Source organism: Bombina bombina, chromosome 4, assembly GCF_027579735.1.
Source record: "Bombina bombina isolate aBomBom1 chromosome 4, aBomBom1.pri, whole genome shotgun sequence".
Lineage (NCBI taxonomy): Eukaryota > Metazoa > Chordata > Amphibia > Anura > Bombinatoridae > Bombina > Bombina bombina.
The window spans coordinates 645,336,338-645,361,547 of NC_069502.1; the positions used below are offsets into that span (position 1 = coordinate 645,336,338).

General features: G+C 35.9%; 1 protein-coding gene across 6 annotated transcripts in view; it reads right to left on the reverse strand.

The window, feature by feature from the left end:
* Positions 1 to 25,210, reverse strand: part of LAMA2 (laminin subunit alpha 2) — a 1,406,020-nt gene that overhangs the window by 153,440 nt on the left and 1,227,370 nt on the right. For all 6 annotated transcript variants that reach the window (XM_053710700.1, XM_053710701.1, XM_053710696.1 and 3 more), the window contains 3 exons: positions 20,799 to 20,958; positions 13,183 to 13,307; positions 6,681 to 6,843 (listed from right to left, as the gene is read on the reverse strand). In XM_053710700.1, the coding sequence (XP_053566675.1) occupies positions 6,681 to 6,843; positions 13,183 to 13,307; positions 20,799 to 20,958 (448 nt within the window). The remainder of the gene's footprint in view (positions 1 to 6,680; positions 6,844 to 13,182; positions 13,308 to 20,798; positions 20,959 to 25,210) is intronic.

A 25,210-nucleotide genomic window follows, 5' to 3' on the forward strand; every position in this document is an offset into this window, starting at 1 on the left:
TAGGAGTGCAATACATTTGGGAACCTTATATATATATATATATATATATATATATATATATATATATATATACATACAGTATATATATATATATATATATATATATATATATTGTAACATATTGGCCTATCAACCCTACATACTGTAAGAAATAGAGAGCATATCACCCCCTTCATTGTAGTAGCACCCCATCGCAAGACAGAACTAGAATCTCATACTGACTGTTTAGTTTAATATTATTAGTTATATTATATTCATATTTTTTGGAGAAACCAATGGCACTGCCTGTGGTATAGGTATTAGTATTAACGTCTCCCTTTTTATTATCAGTTTAATATATTAAATCATATAAAGGGTGGGTGCAGTTTATTGTTTTGGACTAGTAAACAGGGTTTTTCAGTTTGAGAACTGAAAGTAAAGTATACACATATTACACTCACATATGTTTTATAATGTGACTGTATTAATGCTCTCTGGTTAAAACTTAACTTTCATTCAAAGTCGAAAAATTAAAAAATAAGTGATGTGATAAAAACACATAAATGGGAATTTATGAAAAATAATCTGGAGGGAAAGAGATATATATACGATTTCACATTTGCAATGTTTTTATAGCACAATGTAAATTGATTAAGGGTTTTTGGTAATAAGCATAGGGGTAAATATTACCCTGATAATGCTCAACCCGATTTATAGAAACTCTTGGACTATTGCAAAACAGTTGGACTGTGAAATTTAACTAGTAGACATTTTATTGAGTAAAATGACTGATTACAGCACGCTTATTCTTGGCAAAAGTGTTATGGTAATGCAGTATGGGTTTAAGAACCCTTGCTACTATATTTTTGCCAAATAATGAATTATACGCTGATGCAATCACAATCCATCGTGAATTACGCCGATTAGAACCATTTCCCCCTTAAATAATATAGTTATAATGTTCCCAATTAGCTATAAAAATAGATGCACAGACAAAAAACATAGGTGCCTTTGACGCATTTTGCCGTCAAGGCTTTTTCAAAGGGCGTTGAGTTTAATTTCTTGCGATGATTGATACGATCTCGCTGATGTACATTGGTCAATTCGGTTGTCAATCACTCCCAAAGTCATATGATTGGCGGAATTATGATCATGTTGTAAAACTGCAAATTAGAGTATTTACTACACTTTGGGATTGCATTGTGTATATATTGTTTGATACTATTGTGGGAAATAACTTTGAAGTATGTTATTACCTCAATTTTAAATGTTTGATTGTCAATTGGGAGATCTTTGTATCAGTCATTTTTTTTTTTTTTTTTTTTTTTTTTTTTTAATTTTTATTTATAACCAGCAAATGGTACAGCGGTATGCAACAGATCAAAAACACACCGCGCAGGGTGCAGTGGAACAATTCAAATCTGATAAGACAGTGTGATATAATAGTATATGACAACTTAGGTCTGACAGATACGGTAGTATGCAATGTTTACACTTGTATTGAGAACAACATCAGAATTATATAGGTAGAACATGTTCTAGTTTATATATTCGCTATTACCATATTGTTGGGGTTTTATTTTTAATCAAACACAATCAGTCTAAACCTAACCTAACTAAAAATTTGTAGCTTCCGTTCCTGACCAATCAGGGGGGTAACCCAATTAAAGGATGTAGTATGTATGATAGAATCGTATGATATTAGATCTTCAGTATCGATATGGTTTGGTTACTCCTTCTTAAAGTACTTACTAACTATAGCAACATCCCTAACTATATTACACAGAACATAAAACACAAATAATAAAATAAACAAACAGGGGGTAGCCAAATCTACCAGAAGTCATACTTAACCTGACTAATCATCTGTACGCATATTGTCCTATGCTACATTTATTAAGAAATTTCATTAGATAAAGGGTGGCTGAGCACATCTGCCCCACGTAATCCAGTGATGTGATCCATTTTGTCAGTGTTGTAAATCTAACCAGTCTCATGCTACTTAATGTGTGTTGAGGATTAGCCATGCGCTGAACTTGATAATTTTATATAGTTTAAATAGGCTGTTAATCGCTGGTCTAAAGCAGATTACCTCCGTGGAAATGGCATGGGATAACTAGATATATTATCTGTATTACAGAATTTAAGAATTATGTTATGCTAATAACAAGCATGTTCAGAGATGGTCGGATTCTTGGCTAAAGGGGAAGGGATCAGGGGGTCTCAAGTTTAATAACTTTCATCAAACAGTGATACTGCCTGTCCACAATGCCCTAATAAATTCTTGGTACATATATATAAGTAGGATATGGGTAGGCTGCTTAGAGAGGTCAAGTGTGTTTGGTTAGAATTCAAGGCAAGAGCTTATATGTATGCCGGGGCCTCAGGTTGCAGAACTATTTGATTGATCAAGGTACATGTAGCCCTTATAAGTTATGGTGAAAAATTATATGTTCTGACAGGTGCAGTAACCTCAATTTTTGTTAAAGTAAAATACAATAAAATGAAATAGAAAAAGAAAGAAGGGAAAGAAAAAGCCATCTGTGGCCAGTCAAAATAAATGAAACAGGGATTATTGGAGGAGTAGTATGCAGGATATACAAAAGTCTTAGGTTCTAGATATTTGAATTAGACCCGGCAGACTCCAGCAGCCCAGTGTACCCGGGGTAGTGCTCAAATGAATGCCACGCACAACATATAGTATGAAACAGAAGGGAGAATGCCCACAGAACACATCAACGTTTACAACATTAAAATTATTTACTCAGTAATTAGCGGCAGTTTCTACAATACGTCAGACGGGATGCCTTAGTCTTGTGCTGTTTTTAACCTTAGGATGTGTGTTGCGCATTCCAAAGTCGGCAACAAGTACAGAGAGACTGTGGCTCCGCAGCAAACATGCAGTACAAAGTAGGTAGGTTACCCGATTCCTGCCCGAGTTAGAGTCAAGTAATCACAGTCCAGTGGAGCACGGCCTGCCTGTGGGGGACAACAGCCGCCAAGCTGCTTTCCATAATCAGGGGGATAGACGTTAACTCCTGCAACTAAATGCGGAGCGCGTAAAGAAACAGTGTGCTGTAGTGGATCAGGCGCAGTGGCGGGGGTAAACAAGGCGGCAGTGGGCTCAGCAGGAATAGCGGCAGAGTATGCGGGGTAGTAGGCAGCCTCATTTCCAAAGCCCGGGCCAAGATCCGCAACTGGAGCCGAGGTGGCCGTCCAATAAGCCATACAGCAGAGCGGTAAGTTGTGCTCCAGGCATTGAGTCGGCTGTGTGGCATAAACCTCCCAAATTGCCTGGATATTAAGTTCTGAAGGCACAATCCACTGTGCGCGAGGCAACGGAGGTGGCAGCAGGCTCTCCTCTGGTCTGGATTTTAGTTCCAAGACAGGCTCCACTAGATATAAAGCTGGAAGCACTGTTCCGCTTACCGGTAGATGTGGGGCTCTGGAGCTATCATGAACAGCCATGAATGTGTCGGCTCTTGTGATGGGCGCAATGGCTAGCCTCTCCTGTGGACCAGGTTGTTTCTCATTCGATAGCAAGGTGCATAAGTCAGTACAGGCATGCACGAGTCTCTCTAGCCTTGGCAAAAATATGTTTTGTAGTTCCGCTAGGATGTAAGAGCCAGCAGAGCCTTCTTTGATGCTGGAGATCTCCATTGTAACTGGGCAAGAACTTTATTAAGAAACGGGAACTTTGTTAGATGTATGTACAGTGTGGCGGTATTATTCCCGCCACTCAGCCCAACGGCTTTATTCTTCAAAATGACGTTCCGGGGTAGAAGAGTTGTTAATCCTTCTATCTGCTAGGTGTTCCCGGACAGCTTGCCTGTCAAGGGAGATGCAGATGGCGTAGATAGGTAGCAGCAATATTAGCGTTAGGAGTAGATTTCTTCAGAGCTGATGAAGCCTGCAGCCATCTTGTAGGGCCGCCCACCGGAACACTTCTGTATCAGTCATTTTTATCACATTTGCAATTGGTTACTGCCGATGTCACTTATTCTAGTTCAATCATGTTGCACAGTATCTTGTGAAGTTATATTGTGAAATAATAGAATTAAATCATAATGTTGCATTATAAATATTATACAGATTCAAAATTTATACATTGGCGATAAAAATATAGTGTTACATTAGTATATGTAACCAATTGCTCCAAATAAGGAGTGTGAAAGAGGTTTATAGCTTAGATAATTGGTCTCTTGCTAACTATCAGCAGTGCAATTAACTAATATATAAACAAGAGGTCCCTTAGTTTTATGTTGACTGGTTAGCAACACTCAAGAACAACCAATTAACAAAATCTAAAATGTTGGGGCTTACATTATAATAGATAAAAATACTATATTTCAAAGGGTTGCTGAACTCATTGTAGAGAGGTGTTGCCAAACCAGTATTTGCAAACAGATAGGACATTATAAAAATGAATAGGACATTATAACTACAATCAATGTACTGTCATCCCAATAAACAGCGTATTTACATTTTCATTGCACCATCTGTGTATAGTGTCATAATGCCAGATATTTTCTCAAACATACAGTTATCATAACAGCTGGCATATGACAGCTTAAGAGGAAAAATGATATTCAACTCAGTATACTCTTAACCATTATAATTTTATACTGAATTTAATCTGATCCAAGAACCCTAATTTTATAATCATGAAAAAACATCTTTAACCCATCCTAAGTGACACAAGATAATAGAGTCAGAACCCTCAAAGGTACCAGACATATAAAAATCTTTATTTAGCAAAGAAACAAAATATATATATACAGTATATTGACACTGTTAATTGACACTGTTATCACTATACATGTACTATGCCTGGTGCTTCCATTTGTAAATACAAACAACAAGAAAAAGGTCCTGAGAACTATTCCAGAGAAGTTAGTTTGCTACTTCTAGAGACTGGCTTGCTTTCTACTCAGCCATAGTCCTGGAGCTCTATAGATGGTACCATTCCAGATCCATCATTAAGCAGAGTTCTTTTAAGTATAAAACCTAGTACCTTGTTGGATAGCCATGCAGAATTCCTCAGGGCAATGAGAAGCTAGGTCACAATTTGTTTGCAAGTGTGAGAGCCTATTAGTTTACCCTAGGTGGAGGAGGACATAGTTGGAGCCAGGCCAAGTATGTCTAATTTAGAAATTAATCTCAAACTTCTGCAACATTGGTCTTTCACCTTCGATAGCTCAGAAAATACTGAAACAAACAGAACTGTGTGTGTCTGTATATTTACAGTAAGAACAATACTTAGGGTCCATAAGGATCATTATGTCCACGAGAAAGGCTCATTTCAGTCTTACAATTCATCCACCGGATTAAATGTTATAAAAAAAGTGGGCTGACTCTCAATGTACAGAAGAGTGGCAATGTGCCTTTCATAGAAAACAATAGGGATCGCTGCCTGTTTAACAATCTGCCCACATCGCCATTGAATGCAGATCTCAGCCCTGTGAAGGGAGCTTGTTTTAAACCATATTTACACAACATAGAATGTGCACTCACTAAAGGGAGGCTTGAGGACAGGTTTGATAACCCTTTGGTATATTGTGATCAGGCTAAGTTAGATAATATTCTCTAATGCCCACATTTCAAGGCAAAAACTCTCAATTGCTTCCTTGTTGTAATGTGTCATTATTATTATTAATATAATTTATTTGTATAGCTCCGCAAAATTCTGTAGCGCTGGTGTCAACATCGCTTATCTTAATGTGACATTCTTTTAAGGAGCAATCTGCACCTTCCTAGCTTTAAGATAATAGTGGGCATGGAGGTGAACATTTTTATAATTATATTTTAATAAAGGGATATGAAACCCAAAAATATTTTGTGATTCAGACAGAGCAGACCATTTAAAAAAGGTTTTCCAATTTACTTCTATTATCGAATTTGCTTCATTCCCATGGTATTCTGTGCTGAAGAGATACTTAGGTAGGTGTCTGGGACACTACATGACAGGAAAAAGTGCTGCCATCTAGTGCTTTTGCAAATTGATAACATTCTTGCAAAACTGAGGCCATATAGTGCTCCAAAAATGGTCCGGGTCCTAAGTATAGCCCCTACTTTTCAACAAAAGATACCAAGAGATTGAAGAAAATTGATAAAAGAAGTAAGTTAGAAAGTTGTTTAAAATCGCATGCTCTATCTGAATCATGAAAGGAAAATTTTGGGTTTCACATCCCTTTGAAGGGACATTATAAACTAGATTTTTCTAGTTTTGCTTATTTTAAATAACATTGCTCTGATTTTCAGACTCCTAACCAAGCCCCATAGTTTTAGGAGAATACTGACGTATACCAACTCCAGCTTGCTTCTGTTTGTGTAAAGGGTCTTTTCATATGTAAATGAAGGGGGGGGGGGGTCTGCTATTCCCACTTGCAGTGGGTGTTCCAGTAACCTTTTAAACAGAGCTAAACTGGAATTTTTTAAAAAGGTTTTATGCTGGATTTTTAGATCAGTATCTGTGCATATTATTCTTTATAGTAGTGTCTATTACATGCAGTTAAATGAAAATAATGTCCCTTTAATTATTATTAATAGTTAAGCTGAAGCTTCAACTGCTTTGTGTTTATACTCCATATGTCAAAACTGTAAATACCTTAATATGTTCTGAAAGATTTTAATGAGGACTACATTATAGTTCTAAATATTTAATCAACTTTGCAACTTATGCACAATGCTAGCTTGCTTACCAAATCATTTGTTGCCAGATATATAAGGAGAGCATTAGAGGAAAAGGTTTTGAACTTGAATGTTATCGTTGAGATATTGGGATTCCATCGAACAGGACGACTAACCATGGCGTATCCTTCTCCATCAAACTGGACAGTACCCTCACTGTCTGCAACCTGCGGACTACAAATTAATAGCATTAGTTATTAGTTTCAATAAAAGTACTCTTCAATAAAAAAAGAAAAAATACTCCTTTAAACTTTTAAATGCTCTATTTATTTACTTCTACTATTTTGCTGAATTTAAACTTCCATATACTTATGCAAATTATTAGTGAAAATCATTTACTTTTGATACGTTTATTTCTTTATCACACCATCTTTGATTCATTTTACGCTTGTTTATTAACATCTGTAAAAATACAAGTCACATATTTGATTTTTTTTTAAATTGATATAGAGGGGTCAATTTATCAAAGTGCGAGCGGACATGATACGATGTAGCGTATTACGTCTGCCGCACATCGATAAATGCAGACAGCATACGCTGCCGGCATTTATCATTACACAAGCAGTTCTTGTGAACTGCTTGTGCAATGCCGCCCCCTGCAGATTTGCGGCCGCTAGCAGGGGCTGTCAATCAGCCTGATCATATAGGATCGGGCGGATTGAAGACTGCCGCCTCAGAGGCAGCGGAGCAGTTTTTGAGCAGCTGCTTCATAACTGCTGTTTCCGGAGAGCCTGAATGCTCGCGTGGAAACAGGGGCATCAAGCTCCATTCGGAGATTGATAATTTGGCCCCAGAGTATCTAATCTTAAAGGTGTTTTTTTTGTAATAAACGTTTTTATTGAAGTAATGCACATCATACATACATACACATTGTATGAACAAATATTAATGACATGACCATTATTAATAGCAATACACTCATTTCGTTTTAACTTTAGAAAGAAAATAGGTAAGACATTAAATAGAGGGAAGAAAGAATGAGGATTGGCAACTGTGGTGTGAAATATTAAGTGTCTCGCCTGCATAAAGGTTTTTATTTTTTTCACTTCTGATTTTTTTTAAGTGTAAATACAAGAAGTCTAAGAAAACGGATACAAAGATGAGTTAGAACAACAAGGCCTATAAAACCTTTACTACTTACATAAACAATGAAAAAAATAATAATATTATTTTCAAGTGATAAACTCTGAGGGCCAGATTATGAGGGGAGCGCAAATTATCGCTTACGCAAGTGTGATATTTGTGCTACACTCAGTAATAACATAGCAGGCAAATGTGCGCTGGTATTACAAGTTAGGTCACGTCCGCATTGCAAGGAAGCTTTGAGCTTACGAGAGCACACTTTCATAAACTCCAAAGGGAGCCTTATCCTAATGCCGTCATACATGGCACAGAACCTAACGCAGCAAAGGGGGTAAGCACTGTGCAGCAAAGTGTATATGACTATATACATATATATTTGTCCCAATAGACTGCTATGTAAAGGCACTTTTTTTGGCCACATCCCCTCACTTTATCCCCTAAAAACAAAAATAAAGATGCTAAAAAAAATTAATTTAAAAAGGTACCTCACACTTAAATTTGGGGGCAATTGGGGGATATTTTTTTAAAATTAACCAGAGGTCTGACCTCTGGTTAATTTTTGGAGCACTAATTGAATTTGCCCCTATACAGGCGTGCAATAAATTAGCACTCCACTTGTAATCTAGCCCTGAGTCAGCTAACTTGGATCATTTCTAAATTGTAATTACCTCGGTTCTACGTATGTGTTGTTAGTGCTTATTTAACTTTCAAAGCATTGGCTGCACATTAGTTAAATTTCAGCAGAAAGTGCAATCACACATAAATGAATGTAGAATATACACTAATATTAATGAAAAGGTCTAGATCCTAGATCGAATCTTTGTCACAACTATTAGTGAGAGGGTCACTGCATAGCTATGATGCTGTTGCTATAAACTGCAGTTTCAAGTCCAGTCATACTCTTGTCAACAACAGTGTAGCCTAAAGCCTCATTATGACATATCTCAAGTAATTTTGATGCCTATTAATTTCCATGATATCCACTATACAATAATATAATTATTATGTCTGTAAGCAATGTGTGATGCAGGTCTCAATATATGGGCAAATCTCTTTTTCCCTGCAACTGCCTTGACTTCATGTTATGCCTTTGCATCATCCTAAAATCCGTTTAAAACTCAATACAGATGGAGCAAAATGAAATGTTCCACTACACTATTTAAAATCCCATAGCACGGGGCGGAGCCAACTGCCGAAGCAGAAAGACACATCTCACTAGAGCTCCTGTTGTTTATCTCTACATTTTATTATTTTGAGCTCATTAAGGAACTTTATATTAAGTTCTAATTTTCATTAAGCTTTGAAGAGTGAGATGAATATCTCTAGGGTCTCGAAAACAATGTTTGAAACAGCATCGGCACAAGATTCCTTCTGACTTACGGGGTTGGTTTTGTGAGAAGACACGCCATTTTCAAGTTCAACCACGCACTACTATTTATATTTGAGACTCAGCCATATAATTAACTATGGAGAGGCAAGTTATGTCTCTGCTGCATAACTTAATGTGCACTTTGGATGCCCATCGAGATGAACTTGTGGCGGTGCTTAGAGCAACTGTCACCGGACACAAGGATATGCCAGCAACAAGGGGGGTAATGGAGGTTACTAGGAGACATGAGCTGGACGCACCAACACGTGAGCTACAAATCACCGCATTACCCAGATACGGTACAAGGCGTAGGCAAAAGACGTCTTGGGACTTCTATAGCGGAATTTACAGAGCTAAGTATTCCATTGAGCCCCCTGCAGCCACACAGCTTTACTGTCAGCCCTTTCAAGTATCATGGGCATACGACCGCGCTTCCGTCTGCAGCCAGATCCCAAGAGGTGAGACCGCCAACAAGCTGCTTTGATCTCATTGTGACCCCTTCCTGGGGATTATTCTCTTCGGCCTTCAGACTTTCCCATCCACCCGAGGAGTGTTATCCCTCTAACTTGCTAAGCATTAAGCCTCACAGACTGGGCATTGGATAAATACGTGATGTCCCCTTCTATGTGCAGCCTGAGAGTCTCTGCCGAAATAGGGAAATCTTTACCCAGGCTGGCCATCGGATGAGACATAACATCACCTCCACTCATAAAGTGAAGCTATGGTCCTTGTTATATGTCCCTCTTCTATCTTGTATACCCCAGACACCTGAGACTCTTATTTAAGCATAGTTTATTCAGAGAAAAGCTTATGCATTATATTGCCTCTTTATTATTAAAGTCTAGAGCAGGGTGAATTGCAGCTCCTAATGTTACTTTAACCAACTCTTCATCAAAACATGTTTTACCATATGTACAAATTGTGCTTACAGTTCTGTTATTATCACTAGCTACTTTTTGATTTATTTTGATATACTTGTTCATTTGAGGGTTTGGATATATGTAAAATACTGGGAGTCACTTGTGCATCATTCTTATATTATTATGCAGCCTATCCTATGGGCTATTAATGTCTGTTGGTGATATGGGGAATCTTGGTATGTACTAAAGGGTCTAGCTCATAACTATATGACAGAATGTTGTTGCAGCAGGATTTCAGAGTAAGTAAGAGGATTTAGCATACTTATATAATACACAGGATGGATATGGGGCTTATACTGTAGACAGATATCTGGTTGATGTGGCAGATGGCATCTGCTTAGTTGGTACTACACTATTTTATACATATGGGGCGCTGATGGCGGCCGAATTGGCGCCCTGTGGATTATACCAAAAAATGAAACATTTCTGAATTGATTTTATCCATAACACTCCCCTTGGGTCAAGAATAGAATGAATCTCGTTCTTAGTTAGTGTGTATATTCTAGTATAGCTAGATGGTATTACCTTGGCTGTAACCCCAGCACCTTTATATCTTAATTGTTGGAATGTTTAATATGCACATGTACTCTAGTTAAAGGGGAAATACCCTATACCTCACCCCATACTATAACACCTAATAGGATATCTAGCAGCGTAAATCCCAGTGGCGAGATTAGACCCACATTAATTGGTGAATACTGAGTTTTATTAAAGTTTTTAATTCTAGGTTGTATATTTCGCTCATATGCACTTAGTTGTAGTAAAGAATATTGTTTCTACATTTATATATAGTAGTATGCATTTACATAATTATGACACTCTGAAGCAGCGCTTACTGCTCAGTACTATTTACATATGTTAGGCATAATTAAAGTAGGCACTGTGGTTATTCTTATAGAGTCTCTAATAATATCTATAACCCCCCCCCACACACACACACACTTTATATATTCACCCACTGTGGTGATTTCTTCAGCAGTATTAACCTACTCCGCAGTACTAATTTCTCTTGTCAATTTTATTAGCCCCATTAGGTACATGAGTTACCTCTTATTTCATAGGAGGAAATTAGTATCTTAAACTGATCTATGTTGAAGTCTCTTAGTTAAGACAGCTTGGTAATATGTATATAGTATAATTTAATATATCATTATATTGGGCCCATCTCCTCCCTTTCCCGCCGGTACTGGTTGCCTGCGGGTCATACCCCTTCTCCTTTTTCCCGCATCGTCTATAGATGACACTTCCCCAGGAGAGAGGCTCACCCAATATAACTTATGGCTCCGCCCCCCACCCTCACCTTTAGCTACTGTTCACCCTCATTTTAGGTGGACAAATAAGCGGTATTCACCCGCTATTGATATCGTTCTGTTATAAGTTGCTCTTAGCCTTCTGTCTACAAAGAAAATGAGGCACTTTGCCCTCCACTTACGTGCCTGTAGTAGGAGCAACTTGTTATGTCTCCCTATAATTTGTAATTTTTCAGATAATAAATACACCTATCTTGTAATTAACATATCATTCTATAAGAAGTATAAGTTTTTCGGGCTGTTTAAACTCTATCACTTTCTTATGCATTTATATAGGAAACAAAAGAAAAAAAAAGAGGTAATGCTTGATTATATGTATTTGATTTTGTACTTGCATAACATGTCCTCTATATTCATTATGCTCTTTTAATGAGATACATATATAATATCTGAATTAAGATTTCTTTATTTTCTTATATGTAAAGGTTTCATTGTCCAATGGATAAACAATGCTTTGTATGCAAAATGTGCCAAAGTGATGCAAAATGTACATTATGTTTATGTTCTTTCTTTTTCTTGTATTACCTCAATAAAAATATTTGATTATAAAAAAAAAAAATCCCATAGCACAATAAATTATATGTTTGACCTTGACCCCACCACAATAAACCTTTATTATAACCTTGTTCCTAAATACAATAAATTCTAACAGCAGCCTGAATTCCACCACAGTAAACCTCAAAGGTGGTAATTTGGGGGTTAGTTGGGTTTTATGGGATTTGTGGCTATGAATATGTCAAGTAGTGAAGCAGGACCAGACTAGTAGACTAGGGTCAAAATCAGGGTTTTTTGCAGTTGTGGGCAGCTCATACTTAAGTTATCTTGTGTTAGTGGGCTGTGTAGAATAAAAAGTTTACTGTTGTTGGGGGGCTGGGTGCAGTTCGGCATCACTGTTTTTGGGGGTCAGGTTCATGGTTAAGGTTAATTGTGGTTGGGCTGGATAATGGTTAGGGTTCCAGGCAGTACCACTAGTACTTATATAGCAGCAATGCTATAGTAGGACAGGCCAGAAACTCTTTGGTAGTTAGTCATGGTAAATCACTATAATTTAGTTGCTTGCATATTGTGCACATTGGCAAAGCAATTGTGATACAGTTACTAACATAGAGACATATTTTAAAGCTCAGTTGTATTAACAAGCTTAGGATCTTGGCAATTTTAGTAAATTTGAGGCAATAGCATTTCAAAATAATGTTACTATAAGTGCATTTTGTTTTCCTAGAAGAAATATTTTAAAACAAATTTAATTTGGAGCTTTGGAGGCCGTTTGTTCCGGTCTACAGTTACTAACATAGAGACATATTTTAAAGCAGCTCAGTTGTATTAACAAGCTTAGGATCTTGGCAATTTTAGTAAATTTGAGGCAATAGCATTTCAAAATACTTTTACTATAAGTGCATTTTGTTTTCCTAGAAGAAATATTTTAAAACAAATTTAATTTGGAGCTTTGGAGGCCGTTTGTTCCGGTGTTCCTTTCTGCGATCCTGTATGGACAGGTTCATGGAAGGGAACCTTGTCTGTTCGGGTTTAGATAAATGGGGCACTTTATTTTTAATGTATTTTTAATTTTCTAAGAATACATCTCAAAAAGGTTACAAAATCTCCATATTTACCAGGTTTTGCTCTAATAGTAAGAGTAACTAAGATTTTTAAGTGATAATAGTAAGAGTGAATTAACCTGAATAATAAAGGAAAAATTATAGTAACACAAAAATAGTAACAATAATTATAACTGATTCTTAAAGTTCAGTAATACTTACCTGGATTTGTTCATTTTATTTCAAATTAAGAAACAGAATATGCATATTCTATTATATTTAAAACTATTCACCTGACAGAGCAGCCTTTGCAGTCTCCTTTCCTATCTCTGTAATTCCACAGTCCAATGGGCTTGCTGTCCAGAAATGTTTCTCCCATACAGCCTGAGAATGTGGTTGTTTTCACCGCATCAGACTTCTGTGGTGGAGAAAAATAATGTTTTTTTTCAATTAGCAAATAACACATACCAAAAGTGATTTACAACATGTAGTTGTAAACATCTTGTAGAAAAATTCAATAAAGGATGGATACAATATATTTATATATCTGTTGGAATACTGCTACAATACTGCGCCTTAACTGTAATGCCCCATGTAAATGTTGTGAGAACTGCCACAGTATCATCTGGCATCTTGCTGCATAGCAGGGCAGTCAAGCTACACTATGAGACAGTGTGACATACTATTTGAGGTCTATACTCCAAATCGCACTATGAATCAGCAAAATCCCACTCTAAAAAATCAGATTCCTGTGTAGCATCTTGACTCAGAAATTTGCAACTAGTCTTTTTAAATATGATTTTATTACCTGTCTTCGTCATGTGTATTAAACACGTGCATTTGTTTTGTTACGAATGCAAATTTGTTAAAGAAACACAGAGATTTGTGTTGTTCTTGCAAAATGAATATGTGAATGAATTCACCACAAGATTTAAATAAAATGAAAAAATACTGATAAAATGAATCAGTATACATTTGCTTCCTTTAAAATACATTAGGGGTTAAAAATACTTACCTTTATCATGTTGGAGAGATGCACTAATCCTGACCCTTCTTAACAGGGCACTGGAGCGTGCTAATAGGAGGCTTAGCGCGACAGATCCCAGGGCCCATACTAAACACAAACTGAAGCAAATACCAAATAGGAACATCTCTGCATGTGTTTGGAGTGGGCAGTGGATGAGCAACATCCACTACCTGTGTTTAGTATTCCAGCCCTGTACCCTGTCTTGCTTATCCAGTAGTGCAAGAGCATGGCCTGTCAATCACCTCAGATGAAGAAGTTTGAGGTGATTTAATTCTGACACTTCTGATTTGGCGGAGAGGCTAGAAAGCAGCAGTCTATATATTATTTTATTTCAATTTGCACAAAGTAACCTTGCAACTATTTGTTTAACTTTTTAAGTATTTAACATAAGAATTAATAAATACAGTTTAAAACAATAATACTATCACGTATTTTTTAAACAAGGTAGAGAAATGTGTATTATGGTAGATTTCTTTCTGTGACTGCCACATATGCAAATTACTGCACACTACAAACTATTCTTCAGAGTTGGCAGGCTTGGTTTCATGTTTTCTATAAAGCAATACAAGACAGAATATACACTGTATGCCATTATTGGCAGGCTGAAGTACATTGCGATAAATTGTTGCACATATGTATAAAAACAGAATCCTATAACATTATGGTCCAAGTTTTACCTTGCAATACATAGGTACCTGGTGGCAAGTAAAATGCATTTTGCTGGCACAGATCTGTTTGATAATTTCTATTGTAAGCATATGTTTTTTTGTTTTTTTTATTAACTACTTCCTCAATATATAACATAATATGAAATAATATATCTAATTTTGTTATTGCTATTTAAAGGGACATAAAACAAGTTGAGATATAGGCCTATATTTAACAAAGTCTGGCGGACCTGATCCGCCAGTGCGGATCAGGTCCGCCAGACCTTGCTGAATACGGAGAGCACTACGCTCTCCGTATTCAGCATTGCACCAGCAGCTCACAAGAGCTGCTGGTGCAACGCCGCCCCCTGCAGACTTGTCAATCAACCCGATCGTACTCGATCGGGTTGATTTCCGGCGATGTCTGTCCGCCTGCTCAGAGCAGGAGGACAAGTTATGGAGCAGTGGTATTTGTGACTGCTGCTTCATAACTGCTGTTTCTGGCGAGCCTGCACACATTTCCTTCTATAGCTGTATCAATATCTATTGTTCTTTTGATAGAATGCAAAAGTACATAGGGATTATCTGCTGGACCATAATTAGAAGCTGTGAACTCAGTTGAAATACAATGCCTGTGTCTAAACACTGTTAAGAGGGGTGGAGTTGGCTGCTCCAGGCAGATAAGCTATGTAAGTCATTTTGCTTATTTTTTAAAAAAAAAAAAATTAAATACTTGCCAGCAATTTTTAACATTTTTTTTTTTATGCGAACTATTTTTAATTAATTAGCCATTTTAGGATATGCACAAATATCAACCTGTTTTATGTCCCTTCTAAATAAAATGTAAGGCATCTCATTATACTCCTCATTTGCTTCAGTAACATCTTTCATATGTAAAAGGAAACCTACAAGAACTGAACCACTTTGTTTGATAAATTCTAAAGTTACTGATATTTATTCATTGGCATTTATTTATGCATAAACTTTAAGATGCACTAAGGCTGGTAAGATGCAATAAACATATAATGTTTAATTAGAATTAAAAATGTAAGGCACTCAAAACTGAATATAGAAATAAAACTGATAACAAAATACGACACCACAACAACATTTTGGCTTTATGTTTTACATCCTTCGAACTGACAAATCTTCATTTATGTGACAAGTCAAAATGTCAGTACTTGCACAAAATACGGTGAGCCTTCAGCTAATTAGCTCACCATCTGGCACCAACGCTCGCTAGAGCGTGATCCACTATTTTAAACTGAGGCCTTGGCTATTATTTATATTAATTATTCTTATAAAAATATGCTTCCATGTGCTCATTGTTCCTGAAAAGGGGTGATTAAAATTTCGGGTAAAGGGAAATGAATTACATTGATTTTTCTTCCTTCAAAAAGACTCATCAAGACATAGCAGAGTACTGAACATTTTTATAAAAAGTATTAAATATGTATTTCAAATTAAATGTTCTCACTACTATGGGCAAGATAATAGGGTGGATTTATCATAGTGCGAGCGGACATGATCTGCTGTAGCATTTATCATTGCACAAGCATTTCTCATGAAATGCTTGTGCAATGGTGCCCTCTTCACATTCGCGGACAATCGGTCACTAGCAAGGGGGGGGGAATCAACTCCGATCGGGGTGATTGCAGTCCCCCACCTCAGAGGTTGTGGAGTAGTTAAGGAGCAGCGGTCTTAACTTACAGTTCCAGCAAGCCGGAAATTACGAGGGGTAGATAGCAGCATCCGCTGCTTCGTAAATCTACCCCTATGAGTGGAGTGCAAATCCATGCAATATCGCACCCACTCGTGCATTAAATTTGCCAGGAGTAAGCTTTTTGCACACGTCAGTTAGTGCACCTATTACAAGTTAAAAATAAAACGTTTTTGCACAAGTGCTAACCCGACACACCCAAAAATGCGAACTTTAGACATCGTAAATGCATTAACTTATTCCCCCAACGACACCCTACTTGCGTGCAAACCCAATCACATTTAACCAAAGTGCACTAACCTGACATGAAATATGAATATTTCATATTCTAATGTTCTTCACATAGCAGAATATATTCTATTTATTCTGAAGTTTTTGGTAAAATATATATTTACACCTATATTTACAGTATAAACAATTATGTATAGGTATAGATATATACACACACACACATATATATATATATATATATATATATATATATATATATATGTATTTATATACATATATATTTATGTGTTTATATGTTTAGTTTATATATGTCTGTAAATACATATATACATATTTAAATTCATAAATACATCTGTACACACATATAAACATCTATACATACATATACTTTTTTAGACATGTGTACGTATGTCTGTGCTAAAGCCTTTTTTGCAGGCCTTTTTTTTTCTTACATCTGAGCTCTTATAACTTTTGAATGCATTTTTAAAAAATAATGTTTTATCAGACAGTGTTATAATGAATGTAACTGCACTTTTAAACGTATTTTTGATGTGTTTTGTGCAACTTTTTTGACTTGCGTAACAGAGCTCTGAAGTCGTGCTATCCTGATGCTTGTTAAATTCAATTGTGCTCAAGTGAACGTGTTAACTTTCAACTTTTAATACCGCCGATACTTCTGAAGTGCACAAAGAGCCGCGATTAGCCCCTTATCGGTCACTCACATTAGCGATCCTCTCATAATCTAGCTCTATATCAGTAGTTATATATTATATATATATATATATATAATAGTATATTATTATTATTATGATTATTATTATTATTATGATTTATCTGGAAAAAACCCACTGAATTCTGTAGCATTTAACATAATTTCTGAGATTATATTACTTGCATAGTGACACTGCCTTTCACTCACTAAGGGCCCGATGATCAAAAGCTCTTGTTCTTGCAAAACAATCTAAGAAGACTTGTCAGTACTGCAAGGCCCGTCTATACCTTTTAGAAAGACATATTTTAACCTGAGAGTTATTGATCCTGAAAAGTAGGTTTTGAATGTGAAGGAGAGACACCTGCATTAAGGTATAATGCTCAAAACCCCGCCAAAGAGTTTGCATGATCTTCCCTACACCGGCACATATTTGATCATCAGGACCTAAGAGTTCAAATGTCTCTTGTCTGAGAAAAATCTCTACAATTAGAATTGAAGTAGATTCACTGAAATATGAAGGCTTCTTTATTATTTTAAAAAAAAAACAAACAACAGGGATAGGCAAGGTGTCTGTACATGGACACTGGCCCTTGCAGTGTCCGCCAACCATTTTGCGGCGTGGAGGGAGGACACAGTGTTAGACTGTGAGTGTGTGTGACAGTGTGCAAGAGTGTTTGTGAAAGGCTGAGGCTGTGAGACAGTGTGTGTGTGTGTGTGTCAGTGTTCAAAAGAGTGAGACAGAGTGTGAGACTGTGTGTGTGACAGTGTGAGACTGCAAAAATGTATGTGTGTGACTAAAGGTATTGTAAGAGTGTGTGTATGAGACTGTGAGGGTGTGTGTGGGTGATAGTGTGCAATTGAATGTGTGTGTGTGAGAGAGAGACTATGAAGGTATGTGTGTGATAGTGTGTAAGCGGGTGTGAGACTGTGAGGGTGTGTGTGTGATACCGAGTGTGCGATCAAGTGTATGAGACTGATATAGCATAGCCTATACCTATCCCATGCATGTTTAAACTCCTTCACTTTCCCTACCACTTTGCTGGATGGTTTTTCCACAATGCATTCACTACCCTCTTGATAAAGAGAGTTTTTTGTGATGTTTTTCATTTGAAATATACCTTAGTGTCCTTCACTAAGGTCTGTACTTTGGAAAATGTCCACCACAGTCTTGGTAAATGCCTATCCCTGAAAAAAACATATTACTAAAATTTAAACATGAAGGAGTGTGTTTGAGTTTTGAGCAGATTATTTTTTATATAGTTGTATTAGCAAAAATACTTATAGTAAAAGTTATTACAGTTTCAGTGGCAGATATTAATATTGCAGTTGTTATACTAAAGTGAAAGTCAATCCTAGCATTTGTGAAACGCTAGGATTGACTATTATATCAAATTTATTATATGTGATTTAAAATAATTAAACTCAACGTTAATTTTTATTTAAACACACAAGAGGAGATACATTCCTGGATTTATACCCTCCATAGAGAACTTGATAACTGACGTACAGATCACTGGGAGCTTAATTCTATGGATAAGGTATATTAGGTCCAGAGTGAGCTGCATAGTTTGGTCATGAAGTAGCATTCATGGCACTACATGCAAGAACAACGTTGACAAACATATGTATCCGAGGGGGGGGGGGTACTTCTGGGTAGCAACTTATTTTTCTGCAATTTATGGCCTTACTACATGGAAATTGAGATGGATCTATACTTATCTCCATTTGCTGTATCAATTGTTTGATACTAAATTCAGCCATAAATACCAGCACAAAGGGGTCTCAGTTGCGGTATCCCTGGGTAGAACAGCCTCATTTTGCTCTGAAAGTCTTCTCTAACTTTGGGGAGCCTGTAATTTTAATTAGATATAATGGATGGAATCCAGAAATATGAACCTATTGAATGCAGTGACATGCTTATTAGGGGAATACTTTCTGTTCCTCATTGGCACCCTTGCAGAAGCATGAGGAATAGCATCTGGAACAGAGCTGACAAACCAGGCGACACACCGGTCTCTCATCTTCCACATATTTTGCAGGAGCAGAGATTCAGAAAAGCTGAAGAGAGCCAACTATGGAGATTGCTTATAAGCTAACATGAAACTGCTTATACATCCTGACCCACCAGTGGATCTTTATATTGGGAATCAGATGTTACTGAGTCCTCCATTAGTGCGGAGACATTTAAGTCAGCACTGGAGCAGCAACGAGGGGATCCTAAATTAGTATGGAGATAGATCCTAATTTATCAGCTGGAGTTAATTTGTTCAATTGGATTAATGGATACCATTCCATAAACATCTACTGGGGTTAAACAATACTGACCTTGACAAAAATCCTTAACATGATACAGATTAAAAACTGGTCTGAAAAATCCCCCTTATTGACCAACCTTTGGCTTATGTCTGTAGAACCTTCCCATTAGGCTGTTTTAACTTGTGCCACGCTATCAGCAGCTAGCAGATAACAGAGTCTTGCTGATTTTGTTTTCTACAGAAGGTGTGTTCATCCTATTTATTTACAGACATCCATTGTTAGTTGCTGGCTCGCATTGTCTCTTGAAGATCCCACATTTGATCCAGTATAAAGTGATTTAACTTTTGTATTGCAGGCTCTATGATGTTTAATATTTGAGTATTCATTATTATAATGGTGGGCTATTTATATTATAAGTTCAGTTTATGATCTCCCATGGCGCATCTAAACTAGAGACATTATTCTAGAAACACACTGTGATGCTAGGTGGGTTTTCTCTATCTACACAAGTGAGGCAAAAACAGTTTGCACTTTGCATTGATTATCCTTATATTTTGTTCTCCCCATAGAATTTATATATAATATTTCATATATTATGGGTCCAAAAGTGACCCTTTCTATCTTTTATTTCCCTGGTCAATCCTCCTTACTTCATAATCTTATGCACGGGCACCAACAGAGGCCTCTGTTTATCATTTTAGGGTTACTTTGTTGTTGTGTGAGTTAACTTTTTAGGGAAAACTGAAACATAAGACATTTTGAATTTCTCTTGTTTTTTTGTAAATGTGCCTATAGAATGTAGAGTATGATTGATATGGCATATGTTTAAAACAATTGTAACCCTTGAGATCTCTGTGTAAAACTGTTGCACTTTTTCTGATGTAGGATAATATTTCTGGGCACTGTTGCTTATAATATTCTTTTTACGTACCTCATAAGAGAAGTTTTTTGTTTAGCAAAGTAGGGAACATAGTTTTATTTCAGGGTTCCCTCACAAGACTAGACATTTTCTTGCTTTTTGTCTGTTTCAAACATTGGTTTTAATTAAAGTTGTTTGTAACTCATTTTAATCTAATGACATTATTCATTTATTATTATTATTATTATTTATTAAATACAGTATTACTTCCAAAATCTGCTATTTAAACATTCTTCCTTTTAATGAGTACCCACAAAATTAGTTGTTAATTATAGATTATCAATGTCCTTCCAATCTGCTTGATGTTTGAATGCATTTCTTTAACATCTACACTTTTATGGAGTATAGTTACAACTTGAGGAAGTTAGCTGGACAAAAACCAGTAATATTTGTTTACCTTTAGTTTTTCAGTAAGACCGCCAACAAAGAGCATGGCATTTGAATCCACATCTAGAATACTATATCCAGGGAGTGAAGCTGAGCTGTACACACCAGCCACTACACTTGCTTTAGGACCCTCCAAAGCTTGTACTGAAATGGTACCATTTATACCAGATCTGCAATGATGAGAAAAATGATCAACATATATTCTTTACATTATATTCAGGATATTCTGATTTCACATTGGAGGAATATATTGGTGCTTAAAGGGAAACTGAACCCAAATGTTTGCTTTTGTGATTCAGATAGAGCATGGAATTTTAGGCAACTTTCTAATTTACTCCTATTATCAATTTTTCTTCGTTCTCTTGCTGTCTTTATTTGAAAAAAAGGCATCTAAGCTGTTTTTTAGTTCAGAACCCTGGATAGCACTTGTTTATTGGTCGATTAAATTAATCCACCAATCTGCAAGAACAACCCAGGTTGTTCACCAAAAATGGGCCGGCATCTAAACTTACATTCTTGCTTTTCAAATAAAGATACCAAGAGAATGAAGAAAATTTGATAATAGGAGTAAATTAGAAAGTTGCTTACAATTGCATGCTCTATCTGAATTACAAAAAAAAAATAAAAAAAAAATGGGTTCAGTGTCCCTTTAATCATGGACTATTGGTTGTTAGTTTTTTTTTTCTAACATAAAACAATTACTTGTTTTAACAATAAAAAGTAACAACTATCGTATTTGCCATCATTTGTATTTCCTTACCAGTAACAACAGGGCTGACAGCATTAGTGATGGTTAAATTATATTTCAAAACAAAAAGTGGCTAAGAACATGATTGTCAAAATAAACAAATATTAAGGGATTATGTTAATATTTTACTTTATCTCTACTGTTGTAAAGAGCTGTAAAAGCTTGGGAAATTTTACATTTAGATACATTTAGTGCTGTTAAATGCATTTTTTACATATTGTGGGCACAAAACATTGTGCAAATAATATCCCATAAATACAATTTAATCTTTTTATAATGCTTGCAAATATCTTTTTTTATCTTAATGTTGTTACTATTTGAATGCTGTAAATTCACTTCAGAAACATCAATACTATCACGTAATTGGGCTTATACATCACACATATTAAAGGGACACTAAACCCCAAATTTTTCTTTCATGATTCAGGTAGAGGGGCCGATTTATCAATCCGTCAATCGGCCCCAATGTATCTGTTTCTGCATGAGCCTTCAGGCTCGCCGGAAACAGGAGTTAAGGAGCAGCAGTCTTAAGACCGCTGCTCCTTAACTCGCCTGCTGCCTCTGAGACTGCGGACATCAATCCGTTAGAACGTGTATGATTAGATTGATTGACATCCCCTGCTAGCAGCCAATCAGCCGCAAATCTGCAGGGGGCAGCATTGCACAAGCAGTTCACCAGAACTGTTTGTGCAATGTTAAAATGTCGTCATTCAGCGATGTCTGGAGGACATGATCCACTTTGACATTGATAAATCGACCCCAGAGAATACAATTGTAAACAATGTTTCAATTTACTTCTATTATCTAATTTTTTCCATTTTTTAGATATCCTTTGCTGAAGAAATAGCAATGCACATGAGTGAGCATCTAACACGTGGCATCTATGTACAGCCACCAATCAGAAGCTACTAGGCCTATCTAGATATGCTTTTCTGCAAAGAATAGCAAGAGAATTAAGCAAATTAGATAATAGAAGTAAATTAGAAAGTTGTTTAAAATTGCATATTCTTTCTAAATCATGCAAGAAAAAAAATTGGGTTTAATGTCCCTTTAACCAATTATGGACTGGCCACCAATGCAGCCACCAATCAGCAAGCGCTATCCAGGGTTCTGAATCAAAAATGGGCTGGCTCCTAAGCTTTCATTCCTGCTTTTTCAAATAAAGATACCAAGAGAATGAAGAAAAATTGATGATAGGAGTAAATAAGAAAGTTGCTTAAAATGGTATGCTCTTTTGTACGCACACACGCACGCACACATACACATATATATATAAATATATATATATATATATATATATATAGACATGTTGTGTATGCATATATATGTTAAATCCTAAACTCCTTATACTATCTGATTTTGAGCCCTGATAACATTTTTAATATATATTTTTATAAAATAATTTTTAGCAAGTAGTGTTTATATGAGTGTAACTGTACTTTTACATGCATTTATTTTGTGTTTAATGCAACTTTTTCTCCTTCCCCTACCCTTTACATGAGCTTTTAAATCACGGTAAACTGACAAGCATAAATTGCGATTGCGCTTGAGCGAACATGATAACTTTCAACTTGTAATATGCATGCTATTTCCATCGTGCAAAAAAAGCAGAAATAACCCAATATTGCTTGAGTGCAACAGTTAGAGCGCCACTCATGATCTAGCCCTACAGATGTAAAAGCATTGTGGAGACAACATCATACCAATGCAATTAAATTTACCTATAGTGAGAGATCAGCAAAAATGCTGTAAATGGCTTATTCTGCTACTGATTGTGGATATCCCAATAGTGGAATTATACTTTATGCCTACTCATAATCTCAGAGAGAATTAACAATTATTTTTCCTTTTACAGGATAAACTTTTTTATTTTATGGGGGCTATACAATCTAATATTTTTCTTTGTATTGAAAAAAAAATGTCCTTATCTTAACTGCATACTATAATATATCCACTTTTTATTCATAATATACTTTATTCATTTTCATCTATGAAATATATTAACATTTTGCAGAGTTTGATGAATTACGCTCTATCATTTTTGGAGTGTAAAAAATGTATGTGGAACTTTTATTTGTTAAAAAGTGTGAATGATTGTTAAAGCAAAGCCCTTTACTAAAAAAATAAAAAAGCATTCAAATGTCAAGAAGATGATTGAAGGGAGATCTGTGGTTCTCTGTATTATGAAGGTCAAACTTTTTCCTTGTAATTTTTTATAAAATGTATAAATGACATTCTGAGATATTTGCAACATACCAAATGAGTTAAAGACTAGTTAAACAATGAATTGTTGCTAAAATATTTAATGCAGATCTACAACAGATTTCCTAGCACAGCATTAAATAGAATTCTGACACAAAATAACAAGTCAGGCTTGAGTAATGATCACATTTATAACAAATAAACCTATTAGATATCTCATTATGAAAAGCATCTTTGTGTAAAATCATACCACTGGCATCTTCCACTCCATGTAGGAGTGGATTATAGTGATAATCAATTTCCTGCAATGAACTGTGCTGCCTTAAATTAATGATAAAGGGCATACATATATTCACAAATAAGAAATGTCCAGGTGCAACAGATTATATTTGTTAAACGTGATATTAATAAACCTGTATGTACAACATATATTTACATGACAGCCTTCTACAGTAAATTTTACAGATTTGTGCATATGCTTATAGAGCCCTGTTAAAAAGACAAACAAGAATTTGCAGTGCACTTTGGAGACATCCACTGTAATATATTAATATTATTAACATGTACTTGATGATTCATATTTTTTCATAGCAATGCAAATACTAGGCAGTTAAGCATGTTATTGAGTATCTAGTACTCAACACATTAAAACATTTTTTGTTTTCTGATTTTGTTAAAGGGACAGTCTAGGCCAAAATAAACTTTCATGATTCAGAGCATGTAATTTTAAATAATTTTCCAATTTACTTTTATCACCAATTTTGCTTTGTTCTCTTGGTATTCTTAGTTGAAAGCTTAACCTAGGAGGTTCATATGCTAATTTCTTAGACCTTGAAGGCCACCTCTTTTCAGAATGCATTTTAACAGTTTTTTTACCACTAGAGGGTGTTAGTTCACGTATTTCATATAGATAGCACTGTGCTTGTGCACGTGAGGTTAAAAGTATATTATTATAACTGTGTTGGTTATGCAAAACTGGGGAATGGGTAATAAAGAGATTATCTATCTTTTAAAACAATAAAAATTCTGGTGTAGACTGTCCCTTTAATGTAAATGCTTTTTGCAAGAAATGCAATGAAGAATATAAACTGTCTCTTCTTTCTTTTTAGTTTTTAAAGGGACAGTCTACTTGATATGGTGTATTGTTTAAAAAGATAGATAATCCCCTTATTACCCATTCCCCAGTTTTGCATAACCAACACTGTTATATTAATATACTTTCTACCTCTGTGGTTACCTTGTGTTTAAGCTTCTGTGGACTGCCCATTATCTCAGTTCTTTTGAAAGACTTGCATTTTAGCCAATCAGTGCTGAATCATAAATAACTCAACAGGAGTAAGCACAATGTTATCTATATGACACACATGCACTAGCGCTGTCTAGCTGTGAAACACTGTCACAAGGCCCTGAGATAAGAGGAGACCTGCAAGGGCTTAGAACTAAGAATATAAGCCTAACTAGGTTTAGTATTC